Source organism: Nylanderia fulva, unplaced genomic scaffold, assembly GCF_048542155.1.
Source record: "Nylanderia fulva isolate GAGA-0341 unplaced genomic scaffold, ASM4854215v1 Scaffold4, whole genome shotgun sequence".
NCBI lineage: Eukaryota > Metazoa > Arthropoda > Insecta > Hymenoptera > Formicidae > Nylanderia > Nylanderia fulva.
Window position 1 is genome coordinate 4,318,179 of NW_028190476.1, and position 22,506 is coordinate 4,340,684.

At 36.4% G+C, this 22,506-nt stretch overlaps 1 protein-coding gene across 1 annotated transcript in view; it reads left to right on the forward strand.

Annotated features, from left to right (window-relative positions):
- Nucleotides 1-3,538: 3,538 nt before the first annotated feature.
- Nucleotides 3,539-22,506, forward strand: part of LOC114936231 (lachesin) — a 232,193-nt gene continuing 213,225 nt past the window's right edge. Inside the window, exon 1 of the mRNA XM_029309361.2 lies at nucleotides 3,539-4,156. Within this exon, the coding sequence (XP_029165194.2) occupies nucleotides 4,030-4,156 (127 nt within the window). The 5' untranslated portion in view covers nucleotides 3,539-4,029. The remainder of the gene's footprint in view (nucleotides 4,157-22,506) is intronic.

Here is a 22,506-nt window from a genome sequence, read left to right on the forward strand (position 1 = left end):
CTCTCTCTCTCTCTCTTCAGGGTTGTTTATTAAGAAAATTTTTCGACGAATATATCCAGACGCGTGTGACGAAAATGTGTAATGAAGGATACAACGTTTAATTTAATACACTCAAAATTCCATTTCATATTTGTACGTTCTTCACAATATCACAGTTTTTGGTATCTGCAAAATTGTGGTTTTTTCGAGATACTTTTTAAAATTGAAAAATATATGCTTTAGTAAAATTTCTGATATAAAACATGTAGAGACAAGAAAAATGTTTAAAATTATTGAAAATATAGAAATGCATTTAAATAAGAAATGTAATATTGCATGCACGTATACAAGTGCAATGTTGTAAAAAGATAAACTCTCGTATCATTTCATTTTGCTTCGCAACTTTTTTTTTATATTTGTGCTATTGATCTAGAGAGATATATAATCTATTCTGATTTCGTGAGATATCTTGTATATTATTTGTGAAGCAAAATCATGTTGCGAGATATCAAACGTCAAATTTTCCTACAAAATATAATATATATATATATCGCATGCAACTATGATAAGCGATTTATTTTCTAACGATTGAAATCAAATGCACGAATATATGCGTAGAATATATCATACACCGGAAAATTATAGTCAAAGTGACAAAGTGACCGATTCACCTACGTCGATTGAAGATAATGTCGATAAAGGCAAAATATATAATCACGAGCCGAATGTAATTGCTATGTTTAATCTGAAATTTTCATGGAAATGATATGCGATCGAACTGAACAGTTACTGCCGTAATTGATATAATTTCGTAAAAGAGAATGTATATTAATACGACTCTCGCAATGGCTGCCTTTTATTAAAAAGGAAAAAGCACGTTTGTATCAAATGGAATAAAATTACGCGTCTATTTCTAGATCGCTTAATATTTATTAAATAATTTATTTCGCGATTTTCTACTGTCATTGTTTATTACTGTGTCGAAAAATAAGCATACGAGTCACATTTTGTGAATAAAAAGCGATAATAAAAATTATATTCCATGGACTGTATAATTAAAATATTATTGTCAACGTCAATATTATTGTAAACTCATTATTCAATTCGGCTTAATACGATAGCACCGTCTATCCGATTATCGCAAAAATTCAAATTTTTTAAACGCACTTTTCTCTTATTACATATGTTATGCAATGTTACTACCGAATCCAATCTTGCGTCAACATTAAAATTACATTAAAATCGAGAAAATTTGAATTTAAATTACTTCTTTCGAATATGTTCTATACGCTTCAAACAGATTTTTATTCGAGAGACACACACGTACACAGCGTGAATTTGCGAGAAATAAAAATTCACCGATTTTATTAGTCTATAAAGTTTGTTCATTGTGTAATTTTACATTTCAAACTAATTATTCTCAAGCTCGCTCTGTCTTACCTTTTGCCCGCCACAAGACGACATAATTGATAACTTTTTCTATAATTATTTCATTAAAGAATGAAAGGGTCCTTCGAAACATAATTTTTCACATCAGTGATTGAGCTTCTCGCGGATATTTCCGTTTTCGAAATACATTATTTGCTCGCGGAATATATATGTATATCGCGTCCGGACATTTTCGAGTGACGCGAAATCACGAAATCTGGAAGAGTATGTCCAAACTCATTCCGGTAGTTTTACGCTCTATTTCGTGTGAGCAAACTCGCCGGCGATTTTTCACGAAAATTAAATGTCACGCGAAATGAGTGCACGGCACGTCTCCGACTTGCTTCTTGATAAAGAATGGGCGATATTATTCTAATGGCGGCGCGGCCGCATCCTACATGATTCTACCATCAACCGTAGTCATCAGTCTTGTATATCGTATGTTTCGTTCCGCGATGTTGCTCTTCGGTAAAACGTGGGACTGTATGTTTCTATTATACCGTGTTTTTGCGCGCGCTACGGTTATTATTCAATAAAAGGAATTTGATACGTCCAGGCTATATATTTCATATAAACTTTTCCCGTGACAGTCCTGTTTAAAAATCACGAGTACCAGCAAAAAGGAAGACGAGGTAAAATATACTCCACGTTTTTTTTTCTTTTGAGAGAGATACTTGTTTATATGCCTTCTCGATAATTATCTGTGTGCAATTTAATTGTAATTCGTGGAAATTGCTTTAAATTAATTATCGTCTGTCTGTGCAATTAAATTGAAATTTTTTTTATACATCAAAAACATCAGAAATGAATAATGTTTGTTATGTTATATAATAAAATGGTATACATATATGTACGTCTCTTGTATAATATATATTTTGTTATTGAATATATATGTAGGTCTTATTTTTTAATATACGTATATACAAGATGTCCGGTAACTAACGGACCAACGTTTACAAATGGATTCTTTGGTCAATTTGGGAACGATTTTTTCTCAGCGAAAATGTCGAAAAAGGTCATCATTTTTTCCAACTTTCCAATATTTGTCATTATGTATCTTTATAACTGAGTCTCAAATTAAAATTTTATTATAGTAAACTCTACCTGAAATTAACCCATTTTTTTCAATCGCTTATAACTCGAAAATTATTGACTTCTCAACATTTTTGCTAAGGAAAAATCGTCTCCAAAATTGGCCAGAGAATCCGCCCTTAATCATTGGTCCGTTAGTTACCGGACACCCTGTATAATATGTTAGAGATGGGCTAATTTTTGTTCGATGACAACATATACACTACTCATGACTTTTATATTACGATCTCGCTTTTCCATAGAACATTTTATTTACGCGTTAATGCGTATACATATCATAATAAGGTAGCATACCAATATTTCACGAGCGCTATTTTCAATTTTAACCGACTCGCGCGATTGGTAAAATGATTTTGATCATGAATGTTATATGTATTCACGATAGAGTGAGAGAGGGCGAAAAAGAGAGCAAATTATAATCTCATTACAAGCAATAACATATAAAAATATAATCGAATTGCCAGATCGCAACGCGGGAATAAAATTAGATTTTTCCAGTTTTTCGAGCGGAAAAAAAACTCGTAACGCCGTTAGAGAAATCGACTCTTTGGGTATAAAATATAAAGATATCACAGAATTCGGATATTCGCGTTATTGCAGCGCGAACATGAATTATCCCTAGGCGGAGAGAATGTTTTTCCTTTTTAAACCCCCCAAGCCGCGTGTACATACAATAATTGCGAAGAGGGACAGGTCTCCTCGGTCTCTCGAATGAGGAGACAATGCGTGGCGCCGGGAGAGAACGTGGCGCGCGCGAGAGGAGCAAGGGAGAATAGACAGATAGCTGGCGCGAGAAGGGGGTTCGTGAGGGGGAGGTCGGGGGGTGAACTACCCCCCTGGACTAAGAAAAGTCGAAAATCTTAATTCGGGAGCGGTGCCGCCCCTGCGATGCGATGGGCGGCGACTCGTGCGCGCCGATTGGCCTGATTCGGGGAAAGGGTGAGATGCTCTTGTGTACGGGGGTGGCTGAGATCTGCGCCGTGATGCTGGGACGGCGCGGCGTGTGTGCCGCACCACTGTGGTCTCCCTCTACGAACACGCCAGTCGACGCCGGGCGTCCCAAGCGCGCGCTTGTTCGGGAGCGCTCGCCGTTTCGTACTCCGATACGTGAAGCTTTTCCAAGTCGCGGTTGTATGTCAGGTGTGTTTCATCCCTAAACGTGGACAGCATATCCTACAGAATCGAAGGGAGTTTCTTGCGAGCTTTTCGAAAGTGAGAGCACTTTTCGCGACGTTTTACTAGTTTTTTTTTTTTTTTATCGGGGACACGTTGACATTTAGGATGCACTGGACGGACATAATTTTTTACAAAATCCTGACATAAGCTCCACGTGAATGAGAGATCGCGTAGGTGAGGGCAGCGAGTAGTGCTGCAAAAAACACTCGTTCCCGAGGGAGTCGGAGCGAAGGAGAAGAGTGTCTTTGAGATAGTTGCGAGTGGGTCGAGAGAGACTTTATTGGGGTGAACCGATAGATATGCGAATGCGGATCTTACATTCGTGACATAGGATTTGTTTATCGGATATCGGTGATGCAGCTACATGCTGGAAGGAGGAAAGGGATGACCGTTAATTTTCTATCGAGGATGGTGGCGGTCTTTGTTTTCGCTTGTCTTCTACTGCAGAATGGCAGGTCAACATTCGCAGCCTACACCACTGGTAATGTTCAATTTCTCTCATTGAGATATTATTTTTGCAAAGCGAAACGTGACTAATTTCTAATTCACCGAATCGCTATTATATTTATAATTATTCGTTACGTTCCGTAATAATTGAAGAAAACATTTTATTAAAAATAATTCAATCGCAATGTGGTTTCCAAAAACCTCATAGTGTTCAACAAATTTATATATATTTATTATTATTATTATTATTTTTATATATTTATAAAAAGATACAATCTAACACCAGATATATTTTCAGAAAATATAATTGCATTAACTTTAATAAACGAGTTTTTCTGCTAAAATGTATTATAAAGATCTGTGATAAGATATAAAACTATATATATGTATATTATTATTATTATTATTATTATTATTATTAGCTTTACTGAATAACGCTTTGATTTTGCCGCATTAATTATAAACCGTACATACATTGGGCAAGTTTGTGACAATCTAAATATAAACTACAAATCCACCATACATCCCGCTGATGTCTCCCGTGTTTGTTTGCATGGTGACTTAAACGCATACTATCCAAGCCGCACATAATCTCGGATTTAATTTTGATCACGTTAAATCTGATGCTGACAATGGTATCGGCATAGTTATAGCATTGTTGCGTTACGTATATATGGCGAATTATCCAATTTAAGCTGAGTGATCGATGTGAGCAAAACATGCCTTTAGAGATTGTCTTTGATAAAATTATATAGTATAACGTTTAATTTTAAATTTTCCATATTAAAATATATCGAGAAACTTAATGTATTTTATTTAATATACACGGTAAAAAATGTCACCGTATAATCATATATTACTTTAACATCTTCTTGCTTTGCTATATACTCTATTTGTTCAATTTTAAAAATCTCTAAAAATGTAATATGCAATAAACTATATAAAAAATGTTAAGAATGTAATTTATAGAGTTCAAAGATACTTAAAAAATTATTTAGTATGTTGTCAAGTGGAAAAAGCGCAAAAAAAGATACATAATAATATAACACAATATATACAAATGACATATATTACTTATTCGTACACACACATATATATATATAACGCGGCATAAAGTTAATATATACGCATTATGTACTCGTCCCTCTCTTTGAGCAATTGAGATGATGATCGTCGCGCGCGTTCCGAATGACACGTCCTTTCGTTCTCTCTCTCCCTTTCTCGTAAGCGCTATCACGAAAAAGCTGCTCGAGGGAGAGAGGGCTTCTAATACCGAGCTTGCTGAAATTACGCTTCAATGGCGAAATTGCGCTAGGAATGAGCTACGTCCTCAGCGCGCGTGCTCCACATGCATAATTCATAAGCGGGGCGTCACGGCGAAACCTCGGGCGATAAATATTTTTTGAGGACGGAAGGATGTAAAAGTGCATGCAAATGAATCTCTCACTGTAATGCAGTGGCTACTACTTACACGGGTATTAAGCCCTCGGCGCTCCGCTACACTTTTCTTTTCAACCCCTTCTTCAACCCCTACCCTGTCGTCTTCCCTCTCTCCCTTACCTTTGCTCTATTATTTTGCGTATACCGCAATTAAATCGCGAGAGAAGAGGGGGCGAATAAAATTTTCGGAAGTGTGGCGGTGTACGAAAGCAGATGCAAATTAATACCCCTTCCTTCCGGTCCCGGTGTCGTTTACATCACGCTACACGTCTCGTGGTGTAGCGTGCACGGGGAAGCACATTTTTCTTCGCTTCCGTTCCGCTTTTCTATATATATATATATATACGAGCATTTATGTAAGAAATGTATTATCGCGTGTAACTGCATACACATTAACATTTACACAGAATATAATCGTATAATTTCAAAGATAGGGACGTAACATCTCGAATGTTTCTTGCGAGTTAGATATTTTTAGTAGTCTTTCATTAGAGACAATAAATTGCACTATATTTCGCTAGAAACTTTATCTATATTTGATGGAATATCTAAGTCTTTCAATGCACGATATATTTATATATAATTAAATTTCCTTTCAAATCTATATTTGAAAGTAAACGAAGAATAATCGATTCTTATTGGATTAGTGACCTTAATTAAGTTATATTGAGATAAAGTTTCTCTTTCAGATCTGTATACGCTTTGGAATCTTAAACAAAATTGCGCGGTCGTTATCCAAAAAACCATGTATCCGCATTAAGGTACCACTTTACGTGCAGCATGCTGCTGCAGCAGTTTGTTGTTTGCAGCAGCTATTGGTGAAGTTCTATTAAATACACAGCAAAACAGAAGAATACGCAACTAGTTGATTCTAATGATTATTATTATTGTACGAGTTAAATAATATAGATTTAAAAAATACATTAAAAATAATTATGAGAATATAAAACCGTAATCTTAATCTTGAAATAATAAGAGAACGGAGAAGTATATGCTCTGATAAATTTTGATCGTGTGACTGATTTGCTGGAGGATCCTAAACGCCGTCCTGTTTTATTAATAAAACATCATTTTTGCGCACTCTTTCTTCTTATTGGTTGAATAGAGAAGAAAAAAGATTTTTAATTTTTCAATATAAAATCGGTAGGTTCTCGCGCTTTAGTTCTACATGTACTTTAATCGTGGAAAAGCATTTATTATTTTATTCAATCAATAAAAAGAAAAGCGTGCGCAATAATAATTGATGTTTTATCGATAAAACAGGACAGCGTTTAGGATTCCCTTAAGGGAATCCTACGCTAATCTACAAGTTTCCTTTCTGTTTTATCTCGACAAAATGTAAAATTAGATAAACTATAAATCTATTTACTGGTTATACGAATTGTTTTTTACCTGAAATTAGAATGCATCGCCCTTTGTTAACATTAATACTTTAATTTGTACAGGAAAACGATTGATCAATGTGTACAGTTTCATATATCTTGGTTACAGAATTACGAGTGCTTAGAATTCATAAATCTTTTTCCTATAATTTCTAATTTCAGATAAAAAACAATCCGTATAGCCAATAAATAGGTTTATAGTTTACCATAGTCCAACCTCACATTTTGTCGATAAAGCTAGTAGTAAGTAACGCGATGATTTCCAAATCCAATTGTGTCTTTAGGAAAGCTACGCGTCGCACAGATTGGCCGGTTCTGAAACCGGGACGTATAGAGTGCGCCATTATCGTTCGTGGCCGGCGGATGCGAATTTTATACAGCGGTCATTCAATTCTCGTGTTACTGCCTGCGAGCGAGCGGCGCAATCTCTTTAGTTAGGTAGCCCCGTACTAAGCGCGTGTCGGATAGAGACGGATAGAGGACAGGGGTGCGGACGATCGGGAATACGCGGTGGATTTCTCCCTCCTCCCTCTCATTGTCCTCTCGTATCTGATCGCAGGGAACGACGAATAAAACCACTTTAGTTCGCTGCCGATTGCCCCGCGCCCGTGTCGTTACGTTTAATGCGTAATACACTCGGTGTATTACGAGCCCCTGATATCCACTTGGCCGCTTATCTCATTCCGATGAATTATCGTGGAGATTTTTGGTAACGATCGCGAAAATCGAACATATCGTCATATTATCGGCGCTTCCTCGCGCGCGTTTTTCCGCTTCGGCGGAAAATCCCGAGGCTCTCCTCCGCTATTCCTACCGGACATTTGTCTTTCCTCTACCCCTCTTTTTTCTTATTGCATCCCCTTTTTTCTCCTTCCTTTACTTTTTCTCTCCTCTTCTCTCTCTCTCTCTCTCTTGTATTAGAGGGGTTGTTCTGGGGCCATACTCTCTTTCCCAACTGTTCCCCGCGAAATTATCTCGTAGCCTAAGGGTTGCCATCTGTTTCGACGGGGGAAGCGACCCCTAATTATGTACGGCGACAGTTGTAAGAGCGCTAAATCTAATATCTAATGTCCGCGCGAGGTATGCGTCGTACGTGTCGAAAATACGAACAATTTCCATTTACATTTCGACCAATTGTTCGACCTCGTAGGGGGAGGTTATCCCTTCGCGCAGCGTGGATAATTGCGGTTATAGTACGGCAAACAAAAAAAAGGGGAAAAAACTGCCTCTCATGGTTCGAGGAATCGTTCCGAGATTCGATACTTCGATCGTTTATTATTTAACACGTATTAAGTCACATGCTGTAGCTATATTTTACAATGAGTTATCAACGAGCACGTGCACGCGATCGTATTCAAATTGAAATTCCGTTCAAGTCTACTTCAAACAGAGAAAGAATAAGGTCTATCGATTTACAATTTACCTCTTAAAAAGATTCTTCTTTCGCGAAAAATAAAAAATAAAAGGATGTCTTCTTAGTTGCTTAGAATTTCGAAAAACTGTAGTCGCGTCTCTCGACATTTTCGTCGAGAACAATTTTAAATTATAAACGGGAAGGTAAGCGTACGGAAAATCTTCGGTAAGTATACCGCGGCACTTTAATGGTAATGCGCAATTCAGGAAATATTTTTCATCTTTACGTCGTCTATTTACTATTTTATTATTACGATATCGTGCAATATATATGCACAAGATGCACGCGCACGTGCGTACGCGACGATCGTATGCCATCTGCCTTTAAATGGGTGGGTGGGAGTCGTTTCTGAACCTGCACATGCTCATGTACACTTATAAACAGCGAGAGAGAGAGGGAGAGGAAGAGAGAGAGAGAGACAGAGAGGGCTTCACGTTCTGCACCCCTGGGATTCTCGCTTCATGCATTTTATATTTCGGCAGACTTTGATTCCTAGACGGGCCACGTGACTCACGGGAGTAATCCTTAATCTTTGATCGGAAATTATCTTTGATCATGGTTCAGTCATTGGACGTTCTTTCTCGACCCTCTTCTTATCTTCCCGGATCCCTTGGGTAGGTATTCGTTCGTATATGGCGGATACGTCGGCGCTTTTGCGTGTGCGAGAGAAGAAGCCGAGTCCAAAGGAAGCAGACTTGTCGTAATTTATATTCTCCGTATATATAAATGCAATTTTTTTGTAAATTTATTTTAGCGATATAGGTACCGAGATATAAGCTTTCTTCATTTTTTTTTATATGCATATTTGAAAATATTTCTCGCAATTCTCAAAAAAAAGAACGATTTTTGCAGATACGCTTTCCAATACATTTTTTTCGACGAGATTGGATTTATCGTGAATTTGATAAATAAAGTTATATAATGTTTTGTTTATCAAATTTCTGATGAATCTCAGAGTATATTATATTACATTAAACACTTTGATATTTCCAGTTCTTCTTCCTTTCACCTCTCTCTTTCACGGGTTATACGGGAAAAATGCGTATACACATCATTATAGCTGCACTTGACATTCCGAACTCTTCGATATTCCGCACCTTAATCTGTTCGCGAAAGATTTGGTCCCGCGAAGTAGTGAAGCAGACAGAGTCGAAGGGTGGAAGAGCGAAGAAAGAAAAGCGCGGGGGTGAGCGCGAGAGAAAGAAAGGGGAAGAAAAAGAGAGAGAGAGAGAGTGTGTGTGGAAAGGTGAGAGAAAGAGAGGAAGAAGGAGAAGAGCGTGTTTCCCCAAGAAGAAATCCTCGCGTGAGCGATCTCGACTCGGCTTACCAAGTTGGCGAAATACTCGAAGCTCTCTCATCCTCTCGTTTTCTCTTCTCTCTTCCGCTCGACTCCCCACCTCGAATCAACTTCGCACCTTCGCCGCCTCTGCCTTCCAGCGTCTTCCTCTGTATCTTTTTTTCTCTTTCGAGCTGCGCGTACGTGTTGAAGTTCTCGTTCTCTGTTCCCGAATATCTCGACTCTCTTGACTACCGACGACTCTCACGACTCTCGCACGATCACTTTGCGACACATGTCGTCGCGATCTGTTTCTCTGCGAATATAATATATTAATTATACTTGTTTTTCTTCGTTAAATAAGCTTCTCCGCTTGTTGAATAGAGATATGAATTACATTTCAATTTGTCAATCGATCATGTTTCTTACGCTTTCTTTCGCTTCTTGCGTAGAAGAAAAAACCATCTTTTTTTTCGTCCCTCGCGATCTATTCCGGGCAACAACAGTAACCATTCCTTTCGTGTTCTCCAAAGACCCTGTTCTTTCTTTTCTTCACTTTTTTTCCCGGCAACTTTTAGGATTGCCTTGAAAGAAAAAGACGTTAAGAGAGTAGTCGTGGTGTACGTGGGCCATTAATATTTGAGATTGCCGCAACCGGTTTCTGAATCTACCAGCAAGGTAGGAGAGAGCCACCGTAGCTACGCGGTTAGAGGGTGATACCGAAGAGCGAAGTCCGTAGGGGGATTACAAATCTGGCCTTTGAGAGGCGATTTATTGGCTTTGGAATGTTCCACGTGGGGTCGCGAGCTTAAGACACGGCCAATTGTGCGGAACATTATTAACTTAAAGGTGCTAAAGTCGGGCGCAACGGAATGCTATTTCATCTATTATTATTCATCGTATATATAATTCGACACTCTTTATTGCACTGAAAAAAGAAAAAAATCCACGTACTTTTACATGGAAATTTTATACTTGTTCAAAACTGGAACAATTATAATTATCACTGTAATTTTTTTTCCATATTTTTTGAAGCGAAAATATAGGTAAAATTATACTATTTTTATGCAAGAATCATTTGTAATTTTTAATTTATAGTATTTTATATTTTATATAAGCATTTATCCATTTTTTTTATAAAATATATATTTATACATTACTAGCGTTTTCTATGTGTAATTTCACGTTCAGTGGAACATTTTTAATCTTGAAAATGTATAAGAATATACATTTAATATAAAATGACATATAACCTGTAATTTTCCATATGAGTAGCAATATTGCATGATTATAAATATATTTTTTCAGTGTATATAATATATTTAATATTATACGAGAGAGAGACAATTCCACTATGGAGGAAATAAAAGTGCTGGAAATTTTTTGAAAGCACCCACCCTATTTTACTCCGGTATATCGTGACGTAATTCCGTTTCATGTCGAGGATTTTTGTCGACGTATTCGCGATAAGATCGATAGATATTTCGTTGAATGTCGGAGAAACTTGGAGATTTCTTTCATATTTGCGACTATAACGGACGGGATCGTTTTCAGTCGCTCATGATTACTGCCAGTTCAAGCGGATTTGTCGAGAGGGTAAGTCGGCGACGGCAAAATCCGCGCGATTCTACGTTTCTGCCAATCTGCGTCAGAAACGTCGTCCGAGATATTATGCCGGCCGACGATATAATTCTTATTACGTCGTAGCGAAGAAAGGGAGAGAGAGAGAAAACCTTTGAGAATTGCCGCCTTTCTCGCAATAGCTGTTCTCTAACAAGGCAAAAAAGTACATTAATTGCGCGCTGTGTTGCGGTATTATTAAATTCTTATGGAAATACAGGTATATACGGAGGCGCGTAAGGAGGGGAGACGGGCCCATCTCATAAAGTTCGCTATTGTGTTATAAAATCTAAATAATTTCAAGTTTTCTAGCGGACGAGAGAAGGGGTGGAAAAGAGGGAAAAGAACGGGAGCCCGGTTTCCACTCACCGTTTTCTACCGTCCGACGAGCGAATATCCAGCGCGAGGGATACACAAAGTGTAAGAGCGGAGAGAGAGAGAGAGAGATCGACGAAAAAAAGAGGGAAAAATAAAAAAATAAAAAAAAAAAAAAAGAAAAAATTAAAAAAGGAAAAAAGAGGGAAAATGTCGGAAGAGACGCAAAGACGGGTTAAGACGTTTGCGTCACGCGGCGCGAGAAGATACAACGAAACTTAAAGCCGGCAGCAATCAGATATTCAAATTATGTTTACTAAATTAGCCTTCTTTGCGGGGATTTTCCTCCCTCTGTCTCATTTTTTGTTTTTTTCTCTTTCGCCGTACGTTGTTCTCCTCTTTCGTTTCGCTCGCTCGCTCGCTCGCTCACTCGCCTCGACAAGAAGTTAACGGGCAAGTTTGCTCCTGTCCGACTGCTGCCGAGTTAACAATTCGGTTAGGAAGTTAGGGTCCTTTCCCCATTCCCACCCCTAACTCCACCTTCTCCTTCTCTCATCTCCCGTTACCCCATAGTCGCCTAACGTTACTCGCTCCGCGACCTTTTTGGCGACGGCCAGTTCGATGGTCTTCTACTCGAAAGAGCTTGACTCCTCGTTACGCAGCAGACGTCGGACTTCGTGCTAGGAGTGAAAATCAGTAAATTCGTCGAGCGTCCGTTACTCCCGGAATAACAGAATCCGGGAACTCGAGGGAAAGAGAGAGAGAGAGAAGGAGAAGAAGCGAGCGCGGAAAGTAGCGGAACTGCATTGCGGAAGATCCAAGTTTCGCGGGGTCGAAACTCCGAAAAAGAAAATTCCGCAATACATTTTAGACGACGCGTTTTACGATCCCTCCCATTCGAAAGCATCAATTTTTGACCCGGTTATATGACATGTGCGTGTTAAAGCGCGCGAGCTTTCTTATTTCCAGATAATTATACAGGGTGTCCGGTAACTAACGGACCAACGATTACAAATGGATTCTTTGGTTAATTTGGGAACGATTTTTCCTTAGCGAAAAAGGTCATCATTTTTTACAACTTTCCAATATTTGTCATTATGTATCTTTATAACTAAGCCTCAAATTCAAATTTTATTATAGTAAACTCTACCTGAAATTAACTGAAGAACTCGAAAATTATTGACTTTTCAACATTTTTGCTAAGGAAAAGTCGTCTCCAAATTGGCCAGAGAATCCGCCCTTAATCCGTTAGTTACCGGACACCCTGTATATCGCGATCAATGCAAACGATTGAGTATATCCTTTAATTGATATAAAAATAAATATTTTCAAGTCGCAATTCATGATTGTTATTTTTTCTTACAATTAGAGATGCTTCTATGAAAGTGGCACTTTAAACAAATGATATCTCGAGCAATCTTTTGTCACGCGTGTAAGGGAAAATGCGTTTCAAAAATGTCGTGGATTTTTGAAGGGACAGAATGTATACAAATCTGGAGAGACATAATTTACGTTCGCCCTTGCTCTTTATTAACAAAAATTATCTTCTGATTAATCTTCTATTCGCCCTCAGGGATGAGCAGATATATACATATACACATATATAATAAATGTAGATACCTATCCGTGTGCCTCGAAACTTATGTATACTAGCAGAAGGGATCTTTCCCTTTCTAGAAAATGTTGCACCCTCCAACCGGTGGTCGAGGGTCCCGCAAGCGGAATGAGTTTAGCCCCTTGTCGTTTACCCTCATTTCAGGAAAGTAAAACTCTTTCCTAAAATATTTATATGTAAAATTCACAGCTTGTGTCCAAAAGTTAAATCTAAAAAATACACTTTATTATTCTTTCATGTTTAACGGTGTAATTACTCAGTATTATTTTTATTCGCTACGTTATTATTATTCCATATAAAGCATGTAAGGTCATTAACGTAAAGAAATAAGTAGGAGGATATAAGGGTACAATTGAGATACTTGAAATTATCCGAGAAAATAGGGCGACAACATGGAAGTTTTATGACAAAGTAGACAATTGTCCCGAAAATGATTAAAGAATAGCAAGCATATATAGGCGCTTAAACATAATTAAAAGATCGTTTGAACGTTTTACGGCTTTTTAGATCCATCTTTCTTATTACGGCATATTTTCATTCATAATTTTCTCATCACACAATACGTGCTTCTGAAATTAAAATAACTATATATATATATATACCTTATGTATACATATATTCTATACTTATTTTATCGCGAAACAAGATTATACGATATCATTGATGATCTGATTGAATGTCGTCTTGTTCTCTAAATAAAGAAAATATATCGAACACGATTTCTTTCAGCGCGCTTCTCATAGATTCAAGTAGACTGATAAAAAATTTACTTTGACGTACAGATTTATTGCTCCGTTATATATCAAACGGGTTAAGAGGTCACAAGTATTTATTACCAATAAAAAGAAATCGATAATAAAAGATTTGCATTTCTAATTCTACTATAGATATTTTTGCGAAACTTGGGCGTGGACAAAAAGGATATATATATATATATATATATAACTTGAAAGAGGAGAATTAATTTTTTTTCGACCCAGTGTAATCATGCAATATTGCTATCCTTATGGAAAATTACAGATTATGTGTAATTTCATATAAAATATATTCTTACATGTATGTTTTCAAGATTAAAAAATATTGCACTGAACATGGAATTATACATAGGATGCTAATAACGTATAAATGCTACAAAATAATGTTATAAATAAAATGGATAAATGTTTATAAAATAAAGTAAAAATACTAAATATATTTATTATTTATTTTCTTACATTAACATGTATTTTTACTTTAAGAAATATGGAAAAAAATTGCAGTAATAATTAAGTAATTTTTCCCGTTTTGTACAAGTAATTTTCATGTAAAAGTATATGAATTTTTTTTAGTTTATATATATATATATGATTGAGAGTGCACAGGGTGAGAGAGCGGAATACGGTCGCAAAGTTTGAAGTTTGTAGATTTATTTCAGCGCGATATCGGCGTCGGTTGACGACTCTCGCTCTTCCCCATCATGTGGAAAGGTGTTTTTATCAGCGACAGTACATCTCATTAACATATCCTCGATTCCGGCGTGATATCCTTGAGCGCGTCACATCATCGGACGGGTTTCGTCTGCCGCGCCAAGTCCATTCCCCAGCTTTTTCACGTCTCTCTGCGGGTCGGCCGGGTTATAAATATGATAATACACGTGGCGGAAGCGGCAGTGAACGAAATAACCCCTTTCGAGATCCCCTTCTCCATCACTGGCATCTCTCTCTCTCTCTCTCGTCGCGCCTGTCAAGAGGAACTTATCCTTATCGACCGTCATGTATTACTCGTCTTCTTTCGCCGCTTTACGATATTGGAAATCCGAAAACGCGAATTAAAGTTCCACCACCCTGTTACGGCGTCGACGCGACATCCACTGTCGGAGTCGCGCGTTCCGGCAGACCCCATCTGCATTCGCAGATCGAGGAGGGAGAAAAAGGGGTGGAAAGGACGCGTGTAAATCGATCGTTCCGTGAAAAGCCGAATCCCCCGATACGGATGAATAGAATTCGTCGGTGGAAATCCGTGGCACGCGATTGCACAGCTTCCTCCTCTATCTTTATTATACGAATTTATTATATAATTGTAGCGTATGTGACGAACGTTGAAAGAAAAAAAAAAAAAAAGAATGATGTGTCGACAGAGAGAAGAGAGATGACGAATATAAGAGAAAGCGATATCGATTGAGAAGCATATGTGCGTATGCAATTATCTCGAGATCTCTCTCGGTAAATATTTCACGGTGTAAATCCAATTCAAACTTCTCGGGTGTTACGTGTTTTAACGTAAACTAGTTTAGCGTCTTTTAATTTGCTGGGACGATCTATTTGCGTGCTGCTAAAGTTAGATGATGTAATTATAAAAGTGTTGCTTGTTGAGATGTAGATAATGTATATTTGTTTCGTAATACGATTATATCAAACTAATTTATGCGAGATGATTTTATATTCCACGCTAGAATATCGTTAAAAAAGGTCTTACATGTATGTATGTATACATGTGAAATATTGAATTTTATAAAATATTTTATTCTCCAACTTTTATGTACATATCAAATAATAATTAGATGAATATAGGATTTGTGTAAGTGAAATTATATGAATTTTTTAAAATAAATATGCAATTTCTATTCTTTGCAGATACGTTATTGCAAAAAATATGTCACACGCGAGAAATTACATTAAATCCGTAAAATTTTTTTCTCTATCGTCAACCGTAAAAAAAATTTGATTAGTTTAAATTTGCTACCTCTACTTTTCAAGCGTTATTACACGTTTTATTTTAAAAGTATATGATATGATAATAAATTATATATATTATTTTTATTATCATATATTTTTAAGATGAAAGGAAACACGCTTGAAAATTCAAGACAGCAAATTTAAACTAATGAAACATTTTTTTTACGGTTGACGATGGAGAAGAAGAATCCCAAGTCTTAATGTGATATACATATATAAAATATTTGTGTTTCTGCAAAAGTTGCTTTAATACTTCGAGTATGCTTTCGACAATACGTACTTAATGAATTTAACCGCAATCGCGAAAACGGATAACAATTCGAGGTCGCGGCGAGAGAGTAAAATCCAAGCACACTTTCTTCGAGAGTATCGACGTTATCGATATCCCATCAATCTCGACGGACCGATCGGCACAATGTGTGTTACGGTTCTGCATCTCGCGTAGGAGAGGACACGGATGCGCACTCAAGCGTCCACAGAGGCCAGTACCTATCCTTTGAATGCACCATTTACATGGTAAATACAAACACTGTAGCCCATTAGAATAATTAGTCTTGCCGCGTAGCCGCTTAGTGTGCATAGCGCGCACACCCTCAACGCAATTAATCCGGCTATAGTAACCCCTTCCTTTTTTCCCTTGTCGTTCTCTCGTCGTTTTCTCGTGTCTCGAAAGAATACGATTTTTATCTCTTCTTTCATGTTTTCGAAAACTTTTCCCTCCTTTAGCGCAAATCTTTTACGTCGCGTCGCACGTGTTAAGATTTTTATTATAGGATATTATTTATATTATTATTTTATTATTTAAAAAATATATTATTTTATATTTAAAAAATTATTTAAAATATATATTTAAAATAAATATATTTATAATAAAATATATTTAAAAAGTTCTCAATAAATTTCCAAGTACTATTAATACTCGTAACGTGCGATTTAAATTGTATTTTAGCCTTCTCATATCGATCGAAAAGAGTCTAGCACTAAATAAAGAGTGTGTTAAATTGACATTTTAGGCAGATTAAAGTGATTTACGAATTTTTCTATTTTTATCTTTTTTTCAAGAACAGTTTATCTCTGTCAAAATTAGCGGAATTTGCGAAGCATTAACTTCGCGACATCTTATCTCTAATTTCTTCTCGTCTCGCGTTTCTGCCAAGAAATTTTTCTACAACTGCGGCTAAGAGGATATTCGTTTTCTCTACGTGAATATATTTTCGTAAACCGAAATTGCTGCGTAGAGATTGCATGAGTTTGCGCAGCTGGTGATTCGTAAAATATGCAGTCGGGAGTTCGTGAGCGTGCGCGCACTATATATAGTAATGTCTTGGCTATTCGGCCGTTTGTTATGTTTGAATTATTGTTCTGATATTTCAAAGAAATGATCGTTGACTTTCCTCGTGGAATTGTATTATCCGCTTGAATTCCTTTGTCAGAGGGTGAGTCCCCGAGCTCTCTCGTGATGCAATCTTATCGTCATTTTTCACTGCACGAAAATTGTTATACTATATTTTCTCTATTGCTAATATGTAACGTACAACGTAATGAGATGTAACAATTAAATACTTGTCAATTAATTTGCCAAGTCAAGAGGAGATTATCTTAAAGAGAATGCATTATACGTATACATTTGACATTTTCCATAATAAATATAACGCAGTGTTAACTAAAGACGTCGATTTGAAATAAAAATTAATTTTTATCGAAACGGATTACTTGTGCACGGGACATAAATTTTCCTCGATACCCATAGCAAGTAATTAAATAAATCCCAATTCGAGATTTCATTTTCTCTTCTCCTTAAAAAAGCGTGGGCGAGAAAAGTATCAAAAAATTGCAGCATTAATGTTTAAATGAGAAAATGAACAATACTCTTTTCCCTACTTGCTTTTTCAAACGCAAATTTTAATTCCATCGTAATGGACTAAGAAGCTCTACTAGCTCTTGCAGAAAGTTTCCTTCTGCGCGCGTAACATTTCCCGGCGGTTTCTCATCCGCGTCGCGGATATTTGACCGTCGTATAGCAGAAGCTAATCCTTCCTTTGCCGTTCATTTTAATTTCATTAAACGAGCTTATATGTACACGCCTGCGCGTTACCCGGCCCGTTCGTAATATTCTCCACTGCCAGGAATACCTAGGTCTCCACTCTATTTATTCATCCGCGTAATTCACAACCGGAAGGTGCTCACCGACCGGAAACGCATACACGGATGTGGCCATTGTTATTCGCCCTCTCGTACCGCAGCACTACCCTCAATCCCGCCCTCGTCGTCCACCAATCACCCCCTCCCTCCCTCACCTCCCCTCACTCCCCCACCCCCGCGGCCGGACTTTCTTTCAGAAGAGCTCTAGAAATACGACTCTTTACTCTTATGCGCGGCCGGGAAACTTCGATCTCGAAAATCGTCTCGCGGTCGAGAGAAGCCGGAGGATTCCCTGGCGTTTACGTTTTGCCGATTTGATACCTCGTCGTGATACTTTTGTATACGAAATCGCGCTTTCGAACTCGGTCGAGAAGTCGAAGGAACATATATCGCGATGCCTCGGTCGACCTATATTTTATTTTTCTCTCTCGTCGGAGATATATGTATATATATATATATATATCAATTTCGCAAGTTTAATTTTTAATTTTTAATTCCTATATATATATATATATATATATATATATACAGGAATTAAAAATTAAACTTGCGAAACTGATAATTATATACTAATAATAGTGGGGATTTTGTGGACGAATAAAAACAGCTCTCCCAACATTGATTCGCAATAATAGAAAAGAATACAATTATCGGATATTCAGTTACATACATATATTCTGCATTTCCAGCATTGAAAATCAGATTCATTAAAGTTGTATTCTCTTGATTCCATAATAAGAACATGATATTAATGTATATACAGAAATGATCAAGCTTATATAGCAAGTTTATATAAAGTTAGGTATAGAGAGAATTTATATAGAGAGATGTTAATACCTTAATAATTTACTTTTCCAGAGATCTTTACAGCTGATATTAATCTTTAACAAAGTATGCGAAGTCTGTTAAATCACAGAGCTCGAGTTTTACTTGCCGTCTGTACGATAAATGAATAAATAATTAAAGAGATTAGAGATTTCACAATGAAAGAATTATCTTCTCTTATTTCTTGTATAATTTATATATCAGATAATTAATATAAACGATTAATTTTTCGTATCAGAAAAGTCGTTTGAAAAAATAAAACAGAAAACGAGGATCTGGATATGAGAAATATTTTTCTTCATCCGTTGTATCAATTTTATTCATATTATTTAATTGAAAGTTAGAAATAGCAATAAAATTTACACATAATTTATTATCGCACAAGTGCATTTTCGTGGAAGAAAATATTTATTTCTGTGTAATTTAAAGGTATAATATTTCAAAAGATATATTTGGTTAAAATTCATCTTTCCAATTAAGTTAATTGATTTCTATTCTATTGCTGTTTGACCTATATAAATATGGATATATATTCCGTATTGATTGGTCGCATTTTGAAAGCATTGCTTCAATCTCTCGTCGATTTATATATGAATCTAGCCGATTCGGAAGAATACTTGGATGGCGAACCAATGAAAAGTATTGCGCAACTGCGTTTTCGGGAATTTTTACCTGCAATCGCTTTTTAATGCTATTTCATCAAAATGGTATATTTCAAAAGATTATTGCAAAACCTAAAACTAATCTCCCTATAGTAAACCCTAAAACTAATTTCCATAGTAATTTTCTATTCAATGTCGCGCTTCGATTGTAACTAATAAATAAATAAAAAAAAAGAAATTTGACAAAAAGTAACGCGATTGTACGAAAAAAAAAATTCTCCTGAAAAATTACAATTCGATCATAGTTGTAGTATTTTTTCATCGATGCCATTTATCTATATAAATTACAAGAGAAAGAGAGAAGTAGAGGAAAATTGAGAAACGAATACATTATATAATTATTTCTTCGGAACTGTATCTCTATATGGAGAAATAATTTTCTCCATATATAAGTTCGAGATTAATTTATATATGGAACTTAGTAATCTCAAACCAAGAGATACAGTTCCGAAGAATTAATTATTCGCGCTTGGGCTCTATTGACCGATTAAAAATACCATATATTATTATTATTAATATTGAGAGCCGACAAAAATATTTCTTATCTGATCTCATATAATTATATTCCCTTTGTCCGGCCACTTGTACGGATCACACAATTTTTGTGGGTTGTTTCAATGAATAGAGGAATCTCATTCCGAAAAAGAGAGAGAGATAGGAGGGTGTGCCTAAAGAAAAGAATATAAAAAAAGAAACTTACGTTTCCATTCCCATATACGTTTTCGCGAGACATTGATCTCGAGGTCCATATATTCACACAGGCCGAGGAATATCTTGATAACGGAATATTCGATTTGGGTTTTCTCTCATCGATGGGGAGGAAAAAAGTCATAATGGAATTGAAGCGGTTTGGTTTCCCGGAATTACTCCTAGCGGAGTTTCTCCACGATGGGGGTTTTGCGCGTACGCACCGAAACGAGGGCAGAATTAAACGCGAGTGGGGGAGAAAGGCAAAGCACTTCCGCCGCGCGGAATAAACGTCGAAGAGCATAATTACATAATGTAATATCGCGTCGATGATACATATATCATCGTATGTATCACCGTCTCGACGATCGAACGCGTATCGGCCGTATGCCCGGCGGTTGTTTTTAGAAAACCGGAAATTCTACCGCGAGCAAGGAATTACGCGATCTTTATTTGCGTACGTTCGTTACGAGAGTGAATACCGTTCAAATCTCGAACCGACGTTTTGTTTGCACTGCACTCGGGATATATTGACGTAGCGTTGCGACACTCGGGTATAACGTGTACAATTATACCGCCCTGTTTCGAAACTGTCTGCAATTTAAGAATTTCGTCCGAATTTCTAGCCCGGATTTGCGAAGCGAGAGCAAATAAAATCGAGTCGCTTCGAAATATTTTACACCTCTCTTCCCGTCAATTAATTTTATGATAATAGTTTCGCTTTATATATTTTATTGTATATGTAAAAATAAATCTCTCGTTATCGCGTACAAAAATGAGGTAGCAAAAATTAATTTCCGAGATCGACGCAAAAGTCAGTAATAGAACTCTATTACCTTCAGCGAAATTCATTTTGTTGTTTATACGCTTTTTTCTCAAGTTGAACAATAGGTACCTAAACGTAAGTTCATTTGATGCATTAGCACTTTAACGATTTATAATTATTACGACTCTACATTCCTTTGTTTTATCACAGGTTTGCGAGAGAAAAGCGCCGGCTCATTCGTCATAAGCTTAAACAATGTCTGGCAATTTAAGCGCGCGCGCACATTAATACTGTATCGTACTCTATTATTCGGCTGGCTTCATAGCAGCAAGATTTCATTCGCCAAAATCCGAAAGGTCATCGACATAAGTCGCACTGATTTTCGTTAAAATTTCAGTATTTGGTATGCACTGCTAAAGAAATAATCGATATCTATGAAACTATAATTTTGCACCAATTCAGTTTCAGCACACAATTCATTTACTTAGATTTAATTTTGTATACTTTTTGTCAATATGGTCTAAATTGAATTTTTTATATATTTTTTTGCGCGGAGGATGGTTAAAAAAAGTAGACCGAAACGTTCGCGATAAACGTATTAATAATAAGAAACTCTTGCAATCTAAAATCTTCGCTCTGCTCTGAAGGCCTACCTGTTTTCCTGTCTTAAATTTTTAAAAATAAGAGTAGTCAGTTAACCATTTGATTTTTAATTCACTTAGACTATTTCTAAATTCGATAGTTTAGACTCTGCATGTTTAAAGAGATGCTGACTGTGTCTGTTTCATCGATTATTTTTATTTAATTCTTGAGTATACAGAATGAAAAATCCTTTTCTAGAATTAAAGTATTCATAATAACAAATCTGGGCTACTATATGTGTGTATAAAAAGAAACCAAGAAAGTTATATAATTAGGTTGACCTAATGAAGAAAACCGATAAAAACTGTAATTATTTAGCTTTCTTGTTTTTTTTTATATACAGGGTGTCCCAGACCTACCGTATCACACGTTAAGGGGAGATTCCTGAGGCGATTTGGAGACGATTTTTCCTCAGCGAAAATGTCGAGAAAGGTCATCATTTTTTTAATGTTCCCAATTTTTGAAATCATGTATCTTTGTAACTAAGCCTTAAATTAAAATTCTATTAAAGTAAACTTTACCTGAAATTAACTAAAAAATATAGTTTTGTTAATAATTTATTTTTACAAGGCTTCGTTTACAAAAAGGCTTTTATTTTCAATCATTTTTAACTAAAAAATTATTAGTACCTGGACATTTTTGTTGAGGAAAAATCGTCTCCAAATCGCCTCAGGAATCTCCCATTAACGTGTGATACGGTAAGTCTGGGACACCCTGTATAGTAGCCCAAATTTTTTATTATGAATGCTTTAATTCTAGTAAAGAATTTTTCATCTTGTATAGCCAATAAATAGTTGAATAAAAATAATATTTATCGATAAAACAGACACATTCAACATTCTTTTAAATATAATTTTCATTTGCGTCAACTTGATTAAATTACT